This window comes from Mytilus trossulus, chromosome 1 (assembly GCF_036588685.1).
Source record: "Mytilus trossulus isolate FHL-02 chromosome 1, PNRI_Mtr1.1.1.hap1, whole genome shotgun sequence".
Taxonomy (NCBI): domain Eukaryota; kingdom Metazoa; phylum Mollusca; class Bivalvia; order Mytilida; family Mytilidae; genus Mytilus; species Mytilus trossulus.
In genome coordinates, this window is record NC_086373.1 from 56,153,594 (window position 1) to 56,175,583 (window position 21,990).

The following is a 21,990-nucleotide window of genomic DNA, read 5'->3' on the forward strand; positions in this document are numbered from 1 at the left end:
TCTCATTGACAATCAGACCACATCTTATTTTTTTATATTATAAATTATCATGCACGTCTCTTCTGAAATAAATCACCGACACTCAAAATCAAAGTACGAAGTGGAAAAGCATTTATGATCTGAACGTGCGAAAAGAAGTGGAAAATATCAATGAATTTTAAAAATATTATAATCAAACATAACTCTGTCAAAAAATTGTGTATTTACAATGAATGGTTTTTGAGTAATCCAGTTTTCATATTTTATGACCAATCAAGTCTGTGTTTTCATCCAAAATTTCGAGAAAATGGGTGAGGGATACAAAAAATTATTTTACAGGAATCATGTACATCCCATATCATTTTGTTTTTTTCAAATTTGTTAGATATGTATTTTTTCAATCATTTATAACCAAAAAGTTGAAATAATATGCATTTTGTTCTTAAAACTGGGAAAAATCACAAAAATACAAAATTATCATTTTTTTCTTTCATATTCCATGCCAGATGAAGTAATTCTGCTTTTAAACACAGAGGATAATCTTAAAGATAAAACCAACACAGGGTTTCCAGATGAAGTTGAAGACTTCAAAATTAATAATAACCAACATTCCCTTTATAGCGATAACTTTACATGTATTGTTTGTTACTTAAAAGCCAGCGTCAAATGGATATTCATGTTCTATTTGTAAATCCAGAGTTTGTTATTTGTGGTAAAGAAGATTATGGAACATTTGTTTTGTGTTTTTGTTTTGTTTGTTTTGGTCAAATGAACAAGAAAATTTAAACTGAGAGAACTTATGCATCTAAATGTCATGATGATAAAAAATTGATTCAATATGTAAGGATGTGAGTATTGTGATAGAAACAGATGTCTAAACATTTAAAAAAAAAATGGGGTTATCATTTTAATATATTGTGCTTAATATGTTACAATTTATGTTTATAATGATTTTTTAATATGATTTTATAGAATAAATTATTTGCCTTAATTCATTTTCTTTACAAATAATACTATTTCTTCATTTTAGTTATTATGTATAATCCCTAATGTTTTTTCTAGCGATTATACATAATGCCTGAAAATTTTAGTGATTATATATAATCCCTCAACTAGCCAGTGATTCTACATAATCCCTGAAAATTTCAGGCATTTTACATTATCACTGATTATACAAATTCACTGTAACATATATACTAGTTCAGTGATAATGAACGTCATACTAATTTACAAATTGTACACAAGAAACTAAAATTAAAATAATACAAGACTAACAAAGACCAGAGGCTCCTGACTTGGGACAGGCGCAAATATGCGGCGGGGTTAAACATGTTTATGAGATCTCAACCCTTCCCCTATACCTCTAGCTTATGTAAAAAAGTAAACGCATAACAAAACGTACATTTAAAATTCAATTCAAGAGAAGTCCGATTTGATGTCAGAAGATGTAACCTAAAATAAACAATAACAATAATACATAAATAACAACAGGCTACTAGCAGTTTACTGACATGACAGCTCCAGACTTCAATTAAACTGATTGAAAGATTATGATTTCATCATATGAATATCAGGCACAATCCTTCCCGTTTAGGGGTTTAATATCATACCATCATAACATATATGAGAAGAACATAACCCGTGTCATGCCAACAACTGAGTTTGTTATTCATAATTCGAAATGAAAAATTCAAACGCTATTATACTGCCCTTAAATGATGCTATGTTTCCAGAAAACACATAGTTTTCGGGACCTTTATAGCTTGCTGTTCGTTGTGAGCCAAGGCTCCATTTGACCGTATGTTGACCTATAATGGTTTACTTTTACAAATTATGACTTGGATTGAGAGTTGTCTCATTGGCATTCATACCACATTTTCTTATAACTATACATAAATTCCACGGAAAGCCATCTTGTACTATACAATATAACTATCCTTTTGGCTAGACATCAACCATCAATCTTTTAATTCTAAAACCCTCACCCTAGCCACACAAACACATACACACCCAAGCCTATAGCAGAAGTTCTGTTCTGTTCATACTATCGTAACAAAATTCTAAGAACATAAAATAACGAAGGTTTTGCACTTTTTGTCTTTATCTTGAAAACTTTCATATGAACTACAAATAGAAAAAATACCAGTAAGACAAAGTCAATAAATAATTGAAGCATTGACAAAATCGTCAGTTGACAATCACAGGAGCCATTGCCCTTAAAGGAGAATTTTACGATATTTTCTGTGTGCGTTTTGCCTACTCTATTATCTTCAAAAGTATAATGTATAATAGAGATAGAGAAACATTAAAACAAAACAAAAATCAGCAAAGCAAGATCTATAAATCATTACGCAAAATCCCGGTCTATGTTTTTAACAATCTCCGGCGCAGGGATCACATATCCGTTCCGTTCAATACTTTGTAACACTACACGTCATATAACAAACTCCAAAACAGTGGTGACGTGGCTTCGCTAAACTATCATAAAGTCAACGTAGCGTAGTAAAGAGGACGTAACCGCTGTTTCGAAATTTGGTCATATAAGTGCATTATTGCAAAGCATGTATGGAACGGATATGAACTCTGCGCCGGAGATTGTGTTTTTAAATGCAGACGTTGTACCTTTAAGTTTTAAAGTGTTAAAGCTCTGACACCGTCAGGTCATTCTTTCAAAAAATTATTATTAATAAAAAAGAGTTAAAAGAATTCATAAAGAAAAAGAAATGAAAAAAATATTAATAGGTCTCCAACACTTTCAAGCAAATATACCAAAGATCAAAGCCAGAGTACCACCAACAAAAAAGACATTCTGAGGTAACTATGAGACATCAAAGGATGACCAAGACAAGTTTTAAGTAAATTCAACAAACTTATTATTTTTAGGGCCATTTATAGCTTGCTGTTCGGTCTGAACTAAGGCTCCGTGTTGAAGGCCGTACCTTGACCTATAATGGTTTGTTTTATAAATTAAATTTTATAGAGGTCTCCGAATTTGATGTACTGCAGAAATATTTGTAATGCATTTGTCATAAGTAAGAAAGTATTTTTTTTAAATTAAGATTTCGAAGCACATTACAGTCAAGACGGCAATCTAAAGTTCGATTTTTTTCCCGCAAGGTTTAAACTATTGTCATCTGCTTGGCCAGGTGAATTTTCCCCCCGTTAAATTAGGGATCAGAATTTAAAAAAATAGAACTAAAATACTCCCCTTCCCTTTTAAAAGTTAAGGATTGTTCCCTGATCTTAGTATTTTTTGTCCATTGCCTACATATAAGTATCGACAGGATTCATTATGTAGGACCATACATGTTCATTACGTGTAGTGTGAATGATTAGCACGCAATTAATAGGTGATTATTTGTTTGTGGGTAGAGAATCAAATACACGGACATTTAAAACATATGATATAGTTATTGAACTATCAAGTCGGTATATATTAGTTATACTACAAAGATAAGGTGACCCTGTTTCAACCGAGACATTTAGGGGGTAATTTACATAAACATTTTAATGATTTTTTGTTCATGCTATAAAGTTAATATGAGGAATTTGTCAGTCCATATGATTTCTCGAGAAGTAAAGTTCTTTCCCTGTAAATATACCGTTACGCAGTGAAAGGTTTGTTATTTTTCAATCTTATATGAATTTTACCGGCTTTTTCCTTAATGTTCATTTTATTTGAAGAATTTAGATTTGAAGGGAAGACCTTTGATTTGTTTGTTACAATTTTTTTTATGATTTGCATCTATACATTCGATTAATTTATCCATGACATTTTACAATTATTGAATACTGCATGTTCCCATTATATGTTCTTTCGGGATATCTTTGATTTCAGTTGGGGTGCTATCTCTTTGGCGTATACCTAACATCTACTATATTCGTTTATGTTTACAGCTCCGTTAGATTTTAGATTCATTTCAAAATCCGTCCGGAATAAATTAACTAGAAGGGCTATTATGCATAGATAAAGTGAAAAAAAAATGAAAGAAGGTGGAGGTAAAAATATGTTGAAGAATATAACGTTTGTTTGGTTTCACTTTGTTTAATAGATATGAACACACCTTTTTGATTTTCTCTTTGAAATATTCTTCGACATCAGATATTTTTTTCTCAATCGATTTATGACTTTTGAATACCGATCCCGTATACTACTGTTGCCTTCATAATACACGTAGTCATAATGATCTGAATTGTTCCGCTTCTTAAATTGTGAACGGCTTTGAGTGTACTATTTGTGGACGGATCTACATGTATGTCGAAATCCCACAAAGGTTGAAGGAGAGAGTGAATACTCACAGCTCTAATTATTGTAAATGATCCTGATAACAAAACATTTCTCAAAATATACTTTCACCAGCCTGATCATTTCATTGTTTCTGAACAGGTCACGGTTATATCACTCAACAAAATGATCCCATACATAGTAAACTATATGCCTTACAAGGACAAGAGTTATGGATTGGAGAATTGCCAATTTGGGATGGGTTATACTATACAGATACAATTTATGATGTCGGTATTTTGTCTAACACCAAATGTAGAGATATTAACACATCAAAATTATTTGATCATATCATTCAGAACATCACAGAAGACAAAAAGAACAATCATCTTGCATAGTTCTTTAATTTCACTTTCAAATGCCAGTTTATTAATGATGTTCTGGTACCTTAGGAACCCACTTTCCAATGAATGCACACATCTTACCAGTTCAAGTGAAATTGAAATTAAAGGTAAATGCAATCGAGGGTATCATCAGCCCAGTAGTCAACACTTCGGTGTTGACATGAATATCAATAATTACGGGGCGCCGAATGGGACTCTTGTAGTTTTGTACAAAATTCAATTCTGTCATAACAAAATCATTTTTGTCTTACAAAACTATGTGCTACAGACTTGTTTTGTGAGAACTTCAATTTTGTGATGACAAAATTCATTTGTGTAGACAAAATTCATTTTTGTCATGACAAAATTCATTTTTGTAGACAAAATTCATATTTGTCATGACAAAAGTCAATTTTGTCTAAAAGGTATGCAAATATAAACAAAATTGACTTTTGTTACCTGATATGGAAATTAAATCACAAAAGTCAATTGTGTGAGGCAAGTTTCAATTTTGTGAGACAAAATTGACTTTTGCGAGACAAAATTGACTTTTGCGAGACAAAATTGACTTTTGTGAGACAAAATTGACTTTTGTGATACAAAATTCAATTTTGTGAGACAAAATTCAATTTTGTCAATTTTGTTGAGACAAAAGTCAATTTTGTCAATTTTGTTGAGACAAAAGTCAATTTTGTTAATTTTGTTGAGACAAAAGTCAATTTTGTTAATTTTGTTGAGACAAAAATCAATTTTGTCACTTTTGTTGAGACAAAAGTCAATTTTGTTAATTTTGTTGAGACAAAAGTCAATTTTGTCAATTTTGTTGAGACAAAAGTCAATTTTGTCAATTTTGTTGAGACAAAAGTCAATTTTGTGACGACAAAATTCATTTTTGTGACGACAAAATTCATTTTTGTGACGACAAAATTGACTTTGGTGAGACAAAATTCGATTTTGTCAATTTTGTTCAGACAAAATTCAATTTTGTCAATTTTGTCTCACAAAAGTCAATTTTGTCAATTATGTTGATCACATTGGTCAATTTTGTCTCACAAAAGTCAATTTTGTCAATTTTGTTGAGACAAAAGTCAATTTTGTCAATTTTGTCTCACAAAAGTCAATTTTGTCTCACAAAAGTCAATTTTGTCTCACAAAAGTCAATTTTGTGTAACAAAAGTCGATTTTGTATGCAAATTAGTTCACAGAAAACAAACTAAACTAATTTGAATACCAAATTGACTTTTGTCGCCCAATTTTCAAATTAGGTAACAAAAGTCAAGTCTGTGTAACAAAAATGAATTTTGTCATGACAAAAGTGACTTTTGTCCGCTGATAGATAATTTTGTATAACAAAATTTTAAATTTGTAGTATGATACAAATTTTGTTAAACTGAACTCATTTTTGTTGAACAAAAGTCACTTTTGTCCGTACAAAATTGAATTTTGAGTACAAAACCACAAGAGTCCCATTCGGCGCCCCGTAATAATGTGGTCATTTTAATAAATTTCCTGTTTCAAAATTTTGAATTTTTCGAAAAACTAAAGGATTTTCTTATCCCAGGCATAGATTACCTTAGCCGTATTTGGCACAACCTTTTGGAATTTTTGGATCCTCAATGCTCTTCAATTTTGTACTTGTTTGCCTTTATAAATATTTTAATGTGAGCGTCACTGATGAGTCTTATGTAGACGAAACGTGCGTCTGGCGTACTAAATTATAATCCTAGTACCTTTGATAAATATCAAAAGAAGACAGTCTGCTTCATATCTTTACATTACCTCAATAATGTCACAGAATGACGGCTTCAAACTAAAATCTGCCACAAACTTTCCAATTGTCAACATTGTGAGCGAAAGATACCAGAGGACAGTCAAACTCATAGATTAATTGTCGAAGTGTGAATCTCGTGCAGTTAATTGGAACCTTTATACGCTATTATAATTGATGCATGCCTTGCAGGGGATGCTTAGTGTTTATGTTGTTCCGTTGTTTTCCTCTCACAGTTGATGACAGTTTTGAATGTGACCCTGAGTTATGACTATTAAACAGCGATATACTACTTTGCTTGTATTTACTGTCTTGACGCACCTGTTGTTGCGATTCCTTTAGTTTATATTTGTTACCTTTTTGTCTATTACTAATCGATCGGAATTCGACCATCGGGAAATTACTGATGCCTTAATTGTACTGATTTTAAAGATAATTTATCTCCCAATTGATACGATACTCCCGTGCTTGCATTTCCTATCATGATTTTCTTGATAGAGGATTGCTGCTCACAAGGAAGCTATTAAACCAAGAGTTTCAAATGGTGAAGTTGAAATCATCCCTTCGTAAATTTTACGAACGCCATCACGAGTTGGTTGACCGTTATGGAATAACCGTTTCACAAATGATATCGGATATGTTCCTTACGTCGTAACTACAATCCCCTTCCCTTTCATGAATGTGACCTACCGAATAAGACTATTTACCGGATTTGATGTCACATAAGGTAGCACTCCACAGTTAGGTGTGTAGTTTCGCATTTTGGCCCCTGTGGATTTTTCAAATATGAGAGCTAGTGTGCAATAAAAATCATTTTTGGATAGCTGAGTATTAAAATAGCCTTTGTATTGGGTTTATATGATCATCAAGGTTATGTAATGTATGTAATATAGGCTGTTTTCTGTATGACAGTCCGTATTTGCATGTCCCTACCATACATTGGTCCGGCAGTTATTGCAATGTTTTTTTCCAACTTTTTATCGCACGAACTTTGTGATTGGATTTTACGAAAAAATGAGGCGAAAGACACCCATTTTTTATTTGATCATTAGGAAGATTTAGGAAAACAGTTTCTAAAAAGGTATCACTCAAAGGCATTGAAATTCTAGTTTGATCCAAATTGTGGGGGGAATTGAGACATGTTCACCCCCCTTTTTGCCATATTTTATTGGAAATAAATGCAGAATGTTGCCATGGATACAGATAAAAGGAATTTATTTTCACCCTATTAACTTTTGAAAATCAAATCTATGGAAGATACTGATTACATACATATGCACATGAACAACACAAACAGTTAGGTTAATGTATTAGAAATCCAGGAATAGGAGATGATAAAACATTTTGGGGCTCATTTTTAATTTTATTTTCTAACTGTGGAGTGCTACCTAAGCAACACGACGGATGCCACATGTGGGGCAGGATCTGCTTACCCTTCCGGATCACCTGAGCTCACCCCTAGTTTTTGGTGGTGTTCGTGTTGTTTATTCTTTGGTTTTCTATGTTGTGTCATGTGTACTATTGTTTGTCTGTTTGTCTTTTTCAATATTAGCCATGGCGTTGTCAGTTTGTTTTAGATTTATGAGTTTGACTGTCCCTTTGGTATCTTTCGTCCCTCTTTTATTCTGCAGTCAACTTGAAGATAAAGTATCCCGTAATAGTTTTCAGACATGAATGACTTTTATGAAATTTAGACAGACGTTTTTTTTTTTAATTAAAGTGCAGTATCAAGAGCATAATTTTAAAAAAACATTTCCCCCTACATATTTTAATATTTTTCAAGATAAATTTGAAAATAAGTTTTTCAAGTCAAAAGAAGAAGGTATGTGTAGAAATCATCAATATGATTATATAAAAAAAAAAAAGACTTGAATTAGCTGACACAAAGATTGTAAGGATTGTTTGGTATTGAATGTTTATTCTACATAAAAATAAATACCATTTTGGTCTATTACTTACAGATTTATACATGACATTGGAATTTTGAATCTTGCCGGAGACAAAACAAAACAAAACAAAATGAATGTTTTCTCTTATCCCAAATCATTTATTACCTTATCCATATTAGGCATAGCATTTTGGAACTTTGGGTCCTCTATGCTCTTCAACTTATACTTGTTTGGCCATATAATTTTTTGATTTGATATGATCGTCACTTATGAGTCTTATGAAGTGTAACACGCGGCTGGCGTATCAAATTATAAGCCTGATACCTGTGATAACTTTTATCTACACTACCTAGTTTTGTAATTATATGTTCTCCCACTTTTGTAGAGTACATAGAATTGAGAAGTCAAATAGATTTAGACTTTCAGCCATTTTCAATATCTGCTTTATAATGTAATTAAAGATGTTATGAATGTAATGGAATACACTTGATTGATATCGTATTGTCTAAATTTTGAACTGTATAGGCAAATTTAAGTAGTCAGAAAATAATTCTAATCAGATATAGGAAGTTGTGGTGTGAGTGCCAATGAGACAACTCTCCATCCAAATAACAATTTAAAAAGTAAACCATTATAGGTTAAAGTACGGCCTTCAACACGGAGCCTTTGCTCACACCGAACAACAAGCTATAAAGGGCCCAAAAATTACTAGTGTAAAATCCTTCAAACGGGAAAACCAACGGTCTAATCTATATAAACAAAATAATCAGTCTGATAAATAATAATTTACCGTTTCATAGCATTAAAATTGAAAAGTTACAACATAAAAATCTGAAAAACTGTAGAAGGACAAATTAAAAATATTCGGATACGTTGGGCTTTAAAATAGTTTTAACGTTGTTCACTTAAACCACTATTTTTATTATACGAAAGAGTTGATCTTTGTACTAATATTTTTGTCGTGCAAAAGTAGAAAAAATATAAACTTTTGAGAATAATGTATATTTAGTAACAGGAAAATTTTCGTTGATGACCAAAATTGAACACATGATTGATATTTTTATTTATCATATGACAGGAGATTTACTTTCGATAAAAAAAAGTTGGTTCGTAAAACTATTAGTTTTAAAGAAATAACATATTAACCAAACACATCCTCACAAGATCATATAAATAAAGATTTAAAAAAACACCATGCATAATAGACCAATTCATATATTTAACATAAAGTATTTAGTTAACCTGACGCAACATTGATTTACATCAGCAATAACATAAAGTGAGTTTTTCAAATCTGGCAATCTTTTACTAGAGGTAGAAACACATAAGTGTTTCAAACGAAATAATCATGAATTTGAAGTATAAAGTTTACAGAAAATGATCGTATGTTAATCAGATGTAAATCATTAAAAAATTATTCAAATACACCTTAAAAACTGAGATCTTTTTATTTTTGCAAGCATGATTCAACTGTATATTTTTCACAGTGTGCACTTATATTCTTTATGCTTAATGCTTAATGTATATATAGATCTCCTAACATATACTAGTTGGGATTGCAGTGTTTACTCAATCTGGTCTCATCCTCTCTGTAGTCATGCCGATTTATAATTCAAAATTATCAAAAAGTCTCATGGTTACCAATGAAACAATTGTCCACCAGAGCCCAATTAACGTAGATATATATTTTCAAATATCTAAAAATTTCCATCTTTCCTGGTACTTAAATTTCACTTAATTTCATATCGATAGTATCCTGTTTTTCGATTACGCAGTGATAACTTATATAATATACGACCTCAGACCACTTGTCAATTTTGTTTTAAACGAGCTCAAATGCCTGCTTTATATTATATATTCCAAAGTTTGATTTTGACAAACTTGAATATATCAGTTTTTCTGATTGTATTAGCCTTACATGTTATAAATGATTCACTTCGTTTGCAGTTCAAAAGAACTCTTCATCTTTTTTATTATCTTGAAGTTGGATTTACTCGTTGGTTAAATATTCTAGGCACTTATAAACGAACAAAATTATATGAGTCGGTAAGTTTAGCTGTTTATCAAAAACAGTTTGAATATCAGATATCTCGCCACGAAAATAATTGAATACGTGTATTTAACAGGATGCTTATACAACAGAATGTACAGCTGACTGCTTACTTACTTAAAGTACAGTACTTATAGTACCTCAGTACTGAATCATAAGTAAGTTATCTTCCATAAGTTTATCAGCAAGTGTAAATACATTTTTCGGAAATACAAATAAAAATTACACAAAGTGTTGGTTTTAAAGTGATATGAGAAAAAAATATAAATAATCATTGAACTTTGTCTGGTTTAATGTCTTTGTAAGAATGTTTCTCAACATACAGAAAGGGCAAATGATTAACGAAAAAGGCATGAAAATTTCCTGTACTGAAGATATAATTTATTTACTTTAAGGTTATAAAGTTTAAATTTGAACATTTTAATAAAGATTGTATGACTGTCATCTTTTTATATTACACACGTACATCAAGGTAAATCAAGAGAAAACATGTTGTTTAAGAGGTATTTTACCCACCCTAGGATATAATTATCAAAATTCAAACATTTATTTTAGCAAATGCAAAAGTATAAAACAACTTTTATTAAAAAAGTTTCCCCCCCCAAATAAAACCCCAAAAATTGTTTTTCTCCGAATCCCAAACCCTGGGAACATCGTTCATATTGGACCTGACCTTTCAAAGCTTTGCAAAATTTCAACTGTTTTATTGTTTGAAATCTTCTTTGACTTCCTCTTTAGTTAGGCCTTCTGAATAGTTTGTTTTGAAAGCCATTGATAAAAACGTTCTGTTGACGATTGTGCGTTTGGAGTTACAAGTGGTAAGCTTGGTATCTTTAATGAAGTTTATTAAACACTCATGTTCTAACTCTTTCGAGCTTTTTTTGACCTGTAATGAATTATCTTTTGGTCATTTATGGACATAAACGCCTGAAATATTAATGTATTCGTCACCCCTGGTTTTAAAATGTTAAAAATGTTAAAGTGTTCCTGATGAAGGTCTATCAAAAAAGCTTCTTATGTCTTAGGTGTTGTTTTCACTTCCTAATTACCTGTTTTCGAGCAGGTAGAAAGCTACGAAACTGATTATTACAAGAGTAGTTGTGTATCTGAATAAAAGAAAAAAAGTCTGCGTAAATGAGTAAATTGGTTAAAACTTTATGTAATTTGGTCATTTCATTATGATAATAAAGAGACTTATGTTTCTGAAAGAGCAGAAAATAAAAAAAAAATCTCATTTTGTCATAAACACATAAAGATGCTGTACAATTGTTTATTTATAATGGTGTCTTTTATTACGTCTGTCTGTTATGTTCACATGCACATCGTTGTCAGTATAATGAAATTTTATGCGACTTTCACACAACTGAGATGGTTTTGCTAGCTATAAAACTAGGTTTAATCCACCAAATACCTGTAACAAGTCAGGAATATGACAGTTGTTATCCATTCATTTGATATGTTTAAGCGTCAAAAATCTTACTCGAAGTTCGGCTTTTTATTATTTTTTTTTTTCATTATGAATTAAGTAGGTAATTGTTCAAATAAGACTTCAAATGTAAATTTAAATCAAAAACAACACGAAAGAGATTATAGACAAATTGCCTGAATTCTTACGTACGTATAAGTATGTTTGTCACACAGACATGTATGTGAGTCAGAAATGTTGTATTGCTCAATAAACATGCCTAAAAATACTACGCGACCGTAACTCAAATTGTCCCACAATAGTTTGTGGTGTAAATATCTTCTTGTTTTGAATTATGGATTATCTCTTTGTCATTTTCTTTGGATATGTATTATGACTTTGTCCTTTCCTTTTTAAAATTTGAATACCCCAACTCCTTGAAATGTTCTTATAATATGTCTTTCAAGTATAACTGACTTGATATAGATGTAAATGTTTCTGAACAACTGAATGATGGTTGTTATCTTCACAAAAGAATGAAGTAATTGCCTAATACGCAGTAGGGTACAGTGACTTTATTTATTATAAAGGGCATTTCATTTAAAGAAAAGTTAATCAACAAAAATGTTTCAGATACAGAAAATTACATTTTTTGAAAATATATTACATTGTGGAAGTACGGTTTGACATTATTGCAAAATAAGTGTCATTTAGTTTGAATCAAATATACGAAGTGATACTTTTAAAGAGGTATATGTTATGCTCCTACAGTAATTATCAAATTATAAAAGTTTTATGTTGACTTTTAATGTCGCTGGTATGTTATTCTTAAATGAAGAAATGTGAAATTAGTTTTCCACATGAATTAATTCCTTGGCACTGTTACATTGACTTCATACTTATGCTCAAAAGTATGCTCAATAATAAGTAGAAACTGCCAGCATTGATATAGTTTTTATAATCCAACATTTGACACCTTGTGTGTGTTTATATATTTATATATATATAGTATTGAAATATGATTTTCATCAATTTAAATTGACAATCAGAGGTTATCTGCTGATAATCTTTCTTGTTTTTACATTGCCTTTAGACTTTGATATCCAAGTATTCAGAAATTACATACATTATTTTTCTAAGTAACGTTTTGCACAAATTTGGTGAATGTTTTTCCTGTTTTCATTACTTTTATCAAATTAATTACAAATATGTTTATACATTTGTGATAAATTTATTAAGTAGTTTTTGTTTAATCCAAGATAAATGATACGATAAATGTTCGGTAACATCAAAAGGATGAAAAATTTGATGACCTTATGAGTTAGGTAACACAGATATATATATTTTAACAGAGGTTCCAGACTTTAGTTCTATTTACTTGTTATTGTTAGTATGTTTTTTTCTCTGTTTTTACGTTAAGGTTAATTTTTAACACTTCGATTTGCCCATAAGAAGTAACATGCGAGTTGAGATGCAACAGAAGAAATCACGATTAATAGATAGGCTAACATTTTGGTAAAAGGCGTCTGGATTTTCTAAAAGCATTTGCGCTTTCAAATTCAGGTACGCATTTCGTGTTTTTTTGATAAAATAAACATTATGCATGAACATGATTTAAAAATGAACAAAGGCAACAGAAGTATACCGCTGTTCTTAAGTCATAAATCGATTGGGAGCAAACAAATCTGGGTGACAAACTAAAACCAAGGGAACCACATCAACTATAGGAGGGAAACAACAAAACAACAGAAATATAAAGGGCAACAAAAAAACGAAACACAACAAAATAGATGCTGGAGATGATAATATGGTTTTTAACAGTATTCAAGTAGCTAAACAATACTAAAATGTCAAGCTTTAAATTGCATTCGGTCAAGAAAAGTTAATCGTCAATGTACAGTTAAATAGAAAGATCTGCAATTAAACTGATTACATAAAAAACGACAGGAACCACTTAATGCTTAATCTCATTAAAGATACAAGCTTATAATTTATAATCGCGTTTGTCTACATATCAACCATCTATTGACATAAAACAGAAGCATGTTTCATGCCTAAACTAACGTTCTCACTTGCTTGGTATCGATCAGTAGAATTAATAAGGGTGCATTGAAACAGACCAAAATCTGCAATTAAACTATTACATACATTTTACTTAGTATATATACAACTCGTCTAAACATCAACCCAACAATGTTAGATCTGTAAATTTTATTTCGCAAATATTTTGTTTTTCCCTAACCGGGATTCGAACCCTTGCTACTGTGATTTAGTGACACCAAGTCGTCTGCACTGCAGCCGTCCCGCTAGACCACACGACCACCTGGGCTCTACTAATAAAGCTTTCAGTGGCCGTGTGTTACCTTTCCTCGTCAGTTTTAATCTAGCGGCGTACTACAGTACATGATATATAAGGCATGGAGATGTTATTGTTACAGATCAGATCAATTATCTATAGTAAAGGATCCTACAAATTAATGTTAGATACAGTCACAGAAAATAATTATATTTATAAGTACGTCTGAGTCAGTGACAACTCTACAACAGATTTATCCATTGGATCGCCATCAATGATGGTGATAAATGACTGTGTACATTATGTATGTACAACTCGTCTAAACATCCACCCAACAATGTTAGATCTGTAAATTTGCTTTCGCAAATATTTTGTTCTTCCCTCGCCGGGATTCGAACCCATGCTACTGTGATATCGTGACACCAAAACGCCTGCACTGCAGCCGTCCCGCTAGACCACACGACCACCTGGGCTTTACATATAGATTGTTGTAACGTGTTGTAGACCCACAGCTATAAATCTTTTTTTCATGTCTTGGGTAACAACAGCGTTTTCAAATACATCGGATATCTTTTTATGCTAATGTATGATTGACTTCAAAACCAATGGTTTAAGTAAAACAATACTCAATATCAAGGAATGATTGTAGTTTCTGGAGCAGGCTAAACGTTCTTATACATAAAAGATAAGTAACATGATAAGAATTGAGTTTTAAAGATTTGGTTTTTTTTTCGTTAAAAAATGGTTAGTTCCAGGTACAAAAACATGCAATTTAAATGTATAGCTCTATTGTCAAGTTTCTTTGGTTAAAATGAAAACATTTCTTAAGTTAAATAAATTATATCATGACACACAAAGTGTTCAGAAATATAAAACTATAAAAAAAATTAATACAAATGATGCCTTATTCCTTGCGAACATATTTCTTGAATGTTCCTGTGACAGGCAGTCATGAATCTCGTTACATAATTTGCTATTTTAACTTTAGTCTATTTCCAAAATTAAACACATTTTTTCTTTCGATTTCAAGCCTATGAAAATACCAAAATTGATTTCCTTATTTCATTTTAAACTTCCCTTACTTATTTCATATCTATAAAACCATTTATCGCTATTTTGTGCATTTTTCCTTTGATCTTTTTTTGTGATAATTTCATATCATGCTTCTCGCTTGAGATGGAACAATTATCGCTAGAAACTAAGGAGACAACGTGGCGTTGCAAACGAAATTGACATTGAAATTGACAACGTCGTCATAGGTAAAACAGCGATAAACAGATTATCATTGGTCATCTCAACTCGATTGCTTTTCTCACTTTCGCTGTGCCAGCTCAAGCGAGAAAATCAATCTCGTTGAGATAATCAACGATAATTTATAAGTATTGTAAATTGTTTTGAATAGGATAGATAAAGGCAACAGTAGTAAACAGCTGTTCAAAATTCATAAATCAATTGAGAAAAAAAATCGTGATACAAACTAAAACTGAGGGAACACATCAAATATATGAAGAGAACTACAACACAACAGAAACGCAACACTAAAATTTAACACACACAGAAACGAACTGCAATATAACAATGGCCATTTCGCCTTTATTCTAATTTGAGTATTTTAAGCATAGGTAGTTAGCCTTTCCTTAAAACAAAACCACTTATATTTGGGGTGTAGTTTAACAGAAGTATTTACACATTCCTAATCTAGCAACCCACATATTTGTACATATAATATATGTGCTAAAAGTATTAATTTCTGGGGACATTTGCAGAAAAATAGAAAAAGACATTGTTTCCTTCTGGTTATTATCAAATTCTGTCGGCACTTCTCGATAATATTTAGATAGGGGATGCATTGTGACTTAAATAAAATGATAAATGTATATAAAATGAATTTCTGATTCAAACTATATATACATTTCCGTCACCGAAAGTATTGCAATTGTATAAAATATAGATCTTACAATGAAATATATTTAGAAATGTAAAATTTTCATTTTTATAAAATAGACAATGACATCATATGCCATCAATAGGAAACGAATAGTTGCTATCATTTGAAGTCATGTGACAGCTAATTCGAGGAAATTGATTTTCGATGCAATACTTTTGTTAGTTCTAATTCTGAAAGAGAAGACATTCTATGTAACTGCAAACTTACAGTGTGAAGGTAAAGTTCATATTTTCAAATAAGTAATGTACAAACCATTTTATTCAAAACTAAAAAATGTTCGCTTTTTACAGATAATATTTTTAAGAATTACTAATGAAATGAAAAAAAACCCGGTAAGCTTCTTAATGTTACGATAGTGTGATAATAGATTTATTAGAACAAAACATTCCAAACCTGTATCATATATTTAGATAATTCCAGATGACATGAATAGCAAAATTCTGTCTGAACAATACAAGCTGTGAAAATAGAATTCAATAATAAATGAATGCAAGGAATATCCAGGGTAACCACTGAATGTTGCTGTAATTTAAATTTACGCTGTGTTTGTTAATTCATTTATGTATGTCAATTTTTTTTTATGGTCAGATCTTTGAAAATTGAATTTGTTTCAAGATAATGCACGATAGGTAAAATATATAAATATTGCCTAACATTTGAATACGTATTATGTTGAAATCTAATATTATTAAATAAGTCCGCTCTATATTTTAACTGAACTAGATAAGTTAATGTAATTTTTTTCCCAACTGATACATTTATGATAATATCAGCTGTCGGGTTCTTTATTCGTAATCATCAAGCGTATATACCTGTCTCGTATTGTCTGAATACTCAGATTTTTAAACCACTTTTTTTCGTGTCATCAAACCAATTTTAGGACGTTATAAAACAAAAAGTCAGTGTAAATAGATATGTATAAGCGATTTAGACCCACCACACTTAGATATGTATGTCATAAATAATAATAAGTTATCAAGGGTCGAATGATACATTTTAATATTATTGATAGGATGAAAGTTTGTTATGTTTAATAATAAACATTCTTTCAAGGTATTTTTTTAAAGGAAATTCTTTTATTTTATTTTGTTTAAAACACGCAAAGAGTCCATAGGATCAAAATGAGTTACATTCTTGATTATTGTCTGTACAAAAGGATTTGTGCAAAATTAGAATAATATCATCATGCAAACAAAAATATATAGATGATGATCTATTAGGCACGTCATAAATAGTCATAAACCTGTGTAGATTAGTATATATTTCAATTAATTCTTTTTACATAGGTTTAAAATGTCTTTAAATAAAAATCAAACCTCATCAGCAGTCTTGCAAAGAAATTAAATTATTTTAGTTTTTAGGTTGATTTTTTGGGGTTTTGATTTTCAATAAAAGCTATGATATTATTACTTATACATAATGGTCTGTATTATTTCTTATCTATAGCCAATCGATCATCAAAAAAATTACAGATATATATTTAATAATGTCGATTGGTAAGAAAATAAAAGAGAGAAGGTTTGGATCCCTCTGTAAATGTTTGCACCTGTTCTAAGTCAGGAATCTGATGTACTGTAGTTGTCATTTGTTTATGTAATTTATACGTGTTTCTCGTTTCTCGTTTCTTTATATAGATTAGACCGTTGGTTTTCCCGGAATGGTTTTACACTAGTAATTTTGGTGCCCTTTATAGCTTGTTATTTGGATGGAGAGTTGTCTCATTGGCACTGACACCACATTTTCCTATATATATTTAAAAATCCGCTATAGAAGAATTGTATATCGTCATTTATGATTCAACTGATTTTGACAGGGGAAAAAAACCCCGATGCATTGGACTATAGTGGAATATACACTGCATGCTGACCATCTCTTTAGAATGGAATTCATTTCAGTATGTCAAAGGGATGGTTTATCTCAATATTTAGTTCCAACTTAATGTTTTGTTGACTCGTTAATTTGTTTATTCATCTTTTATTTCTGTCTTAGTCTTTGTTATATTGGACTTATGATTTTAATTGTCCACTATAAGGCACTATGTCGAAATCGTTCTTCTCTTTTATTGCTACATTTAAACTTTCGTGATAAAAGACTTGATTAATGCTAATGATTACTGATTTAATTTAGAAGATACATGTATCAATATTGTCGTATTTCTAAAATTTATTTTAGGGTAAATGCAGTGTTTTGGGGTAAAACGACAGAAGGAAAATAATGCGAATCTGTTTTTTTTGTGACCGTTAAAAGATTGCAGCTTTATTAATCAATGGATTAGTACTTGCATTATTATCAAAACAACAGATACCACTTTGTGAAGCGGAATCTTTCTATCCGAATGAGTTCACCACAAATTCTTATGTGGTTCTTGTTTATCTATTTTTAGCTTTTTGTGGAATGTGTTAAACTAATTCTTTTTTCGTTATTTACCATGTACAACCATGGTGTTCTCTATTATTTTTTTTTTACCTTCTCTCTTTCTAAATTCTATCATTTTTGCATATCAAAAAGTAAAATAAAAAAATTCTGAACTCAAAACGGCAAGTCCCTAATCAAATGGTTAAATCAAATGATAAAACACCTCAAACGAATGGCTTACAACTGTAATATTTCTGACTTGGTACAGGAATGTTCAACTGTAGAAATTTAACAGATTTTTTTTATATATTTTTTTTTTATACGGTTATTTCTTTTACCTTTACAAAAAGGCAATGACTTTTTTTTTAACAGAAATAACTGCGTTATAAAGAAGATGATATGGTATTAGTGTTAATGAGTTACTTTCATTGGATAAAAAATTATCAATGATAGGCCAAAGTACGACCTTCAACACGGAACAGCAAGTTACAAATGGCCCAATCATGACTAGTGCAACACAATTCAAACAGGAACAAACAAAGTCCTAATCTATATAAAAACGAGATATTCTTATCAAATTCCATACATTATATCATAAAACTAAAGTTCAAATATCCAAAGCAAAGTTGACTTGATACAGGATTCGGCTTTTTTTAAGGTCCTTGCTGGTCATATATGTCCTCAAATGTTCTGTTCTTATGTATCCTTGGGTTTGATAATTTGGATTTAACGTGTCAGGTATATCTTTTAGACTTTCAACCTACAATAAATTGTTAGTAAAGCAAGTGAGACCTTCAGCGTGTGCATTGTTGTGTTATCAACCATTCTAATTCTGGTTTCTGTGAAGATTTCATTTCATGCGTCCAAAATAATTTCTAAAACTCAATGACTAATATTTTAAAGCCAAGCAATTATAAGATTAAAAATTTGAAGGATGAAATGAACAAAAATGACAACAATACGATAGCCAAATCCCCCATAGATTAACTTTGCTTTACGGATTTTCAAAATAATTTCAAAATTTGTAAACGGACGATTTAAGACAGGTTTATTTTAAATCATGTCACTTTATGCATACCGATACTACGCTTAGAAACTGATAGTCCACCATACGCGATATAAACCGAGTGGTTTAAAAAATAAAAACAACACTTTATGAACTTCAAGCATCCGAAAGAAACTATTCAATTTACCTTCACCAAGAACGCACAATGTCGTATATACCCAAATACCGCTAAGGTCAACTTTACATGAGGACATAACGAATTTCAAACTTGGAAACTTTTTCAGTTATGCTTATATGTCTTTTGGTTGAGTAAGCCATTTCAATTAATATTTCATAGTGTGTCTTTCTATGTTGTGAAGTTACACTATTCTATCATATAAGGGCGAATGGTTTGTACCTATTAAAACTTTTAAACCCGCTGCATTTGTTTGCACCTGTCCTAAGTCAGGAATATGATTTCCAGTAATTGTCGTTTGTTGATGTGGATCATAAGTGTTACGCGTTTCTTTTTTTTATTATAAAGATTAGACCGTTGATTTTTCCGTTTATTGGTTTTACACTAGTCATTTTGGGGGCCCTTTATAGCTTGTTGTTGTTAGATGTAATCCAAGGCTTCGTGTTCAAGACCTTACTTTTTACTTTTGATTAATTGTTTTCCTTTTACAAACTGGTACTTGGATTGAGAGTTGTTTCATTTGCGTTTATACCACATCTTCTTATATCTATAAAGTATCATTCATTCTCTACAATTAACCTAAAAAAATATTTTATCTTTATCAGCAGCTCTCTTCTGGCTTGTAACAGTTGTCTGGGCAGAAGTGATAATATTGGTTAAAAAAGATTCGACACTTCAAAAAATTTCTTTAAAGTAGCCTTATATGTTATTGTTCTCCTAAAACAATAAAAAAAGTGGAATTGGGTGGCTGATTATTTTTTTAAGGGAAGGAGTATAATAGCTAGAACTCATCTACACGTTAATTTTGAATTGCAAATTTCAAAGTCCTGTGTTAAATTGGTAGGAAAATGAAACCCACAAAGTTAACTGTAGAGGTTCTACGCTACAGAACATGAATGCAACATCGGCAACTCAAGGGATGATTTTAATCTAGGTATTTGTGTCATTCATTATTTGTTCTCACTAAAGTGATTCACAAGAACAGACCAGGTTGTTAGAAGTAATTTTCAACAGATGATATATTTGCATCTTCAGTTTTTCAATATATTGTTACAGAAATGGAAGAAGGAGCATTGCATGCACTGGTTCCTAATGGACAAGGGAATTTAGAGATTAAGAGAGGTAATGCAATATTCCTTTTAAATATTAGACAATGCATATTCTTTCAAACAATATTTACTTGTTACGTAACCTTAAATGTGTCTCTAAAAGTGATATGAGTAGCTCTTTGAAATGAATATCAAATTATAACAGTATTTACACCTTTTTTCTATTTATTCATAATCATTATAATATTACGATGCCCTGTAAAACACTCATTTGGTAAATATGTATTAAAAACGGCAATAACTGAATTGCAAAAATGTATGTAACAGGAACAACTTTTATGAAAAAATATAAAAATTATTTCATTGTTGTTTTTTTGTAGAATCCGTACCTCTGTTGGGTTCTAGTCGTTTTGCACTAGCGGTCTTAGGATTTTTTGGACTTCTTAACATGTATGTAATTTTGGGGCCCTTTATAGCTTGTTGTTCGGTGTGAGCCAAGGCTCCGTGTTGAAGGCCGTACTTTAACCTATAATGGTTTAATTTTTAAATTGTTATTTGGATGGAGAGTTGTCTCATTGGCACTCACACCACATCTTCCTATATCTATATGCGATGCTTGTCAACATTAATGTTGCGATTGTCTGCATGGTGAATCGGACTGCGACATATACTTTTGAAAACTCTGTTAATCCGAATGAAGATAGTAATTGTTATCGTCAGAAATATAACTCATCGGATATGTCTGCTATTCATGTAAGTTGATACGACAGAGATGGAGATGGAGAGACATGTGTGAGAGAGAGTTTTGTCATATAGGCTCAAGCGCATCCGTCTAAAACATATCATAATGGATATCAAAAAGAAAATTACAATTGCACTAGATATACTTTTTATATTTGCATGTTTAGCTTTTATTGTTCATTTTTGTGTTAGTTCCAACAAACGTGCAGTTCCATATCTGAAACTATATATCGTGGCAATTTGTATAAATAGTCACCACTCCTTTACGTCATTTATAATAAAACTGAGAATGGAAATGGGGAATGTGTCAAGGAGACAACAACCCAACCATTGAACAAACAACAGCAGAAGATCACGAACAGGTCTTCAATACAGCGAGATATTCCCGCTACCGGAGGCGTCCTTCAGCTGGTCCCTAAGCAAATATATATGCTAGTTCATTGATAATGAACGCCATACAAAACTAACTCCAAATTGTACACAATAAACTGAAATTAAAAATAATACGAGATTTACAAATGCCTTTGAATCAACTATGTTATTAAATGAAATCAGTACTAATATTGTATTTTTAAGCCATATCGTCTATTTATCCTAACTTAAATGAAGATATTTTAAACTGTATAGCATATCAACATCATTCATATACATAATACATATATATTTCATTCGGAAATAAGAGTAAAGTCAGTATTTCAGTTCAGTTAACATTATCTTACTA

General features: G+C 31.0%; 1 protein-coding gene and 1 long non-coding RNA gene across 2 annotated transcripts in view; both read left to right on the forward strand.

The window, feature by feature from the left end:
- The first annotated feature begins 16,095 nt into the window (after nt 1–16,095).
- LOC134708897 (uncharacterized) lies at nt 16,096–20,969 on the forward strand. Its single transcript, XR_010105896.1, has 3 exons — nt 16,096–16,159; nt 20,536–20,601; nt 20,909–20,969. It is a non-coding gene; the product is annotated as an uncharacterized LOC134708897 (long non-coding RNA).
- A 162-nt stretch (nt 20,970–21,131) lies between these two features.
- LOC134708908 (sialin-like) overlaps nt 21,132–21,990 on the forward strand; it is a 34,550-nt gene continuing 33,691 nt past the window's right edge. The window contains exon 1 of the mRNA XM_063569327.1: nt 21,132–21,281. Within this exon, the coding sequence (XP_063425397.1) occupies nt 21,141–21,281 (141 nt within the window). The 5' untranslated portion in view covers nt 21,132–21,140. The remainder of the gene's footprint in view (nt 21,282–21,990) is intronic.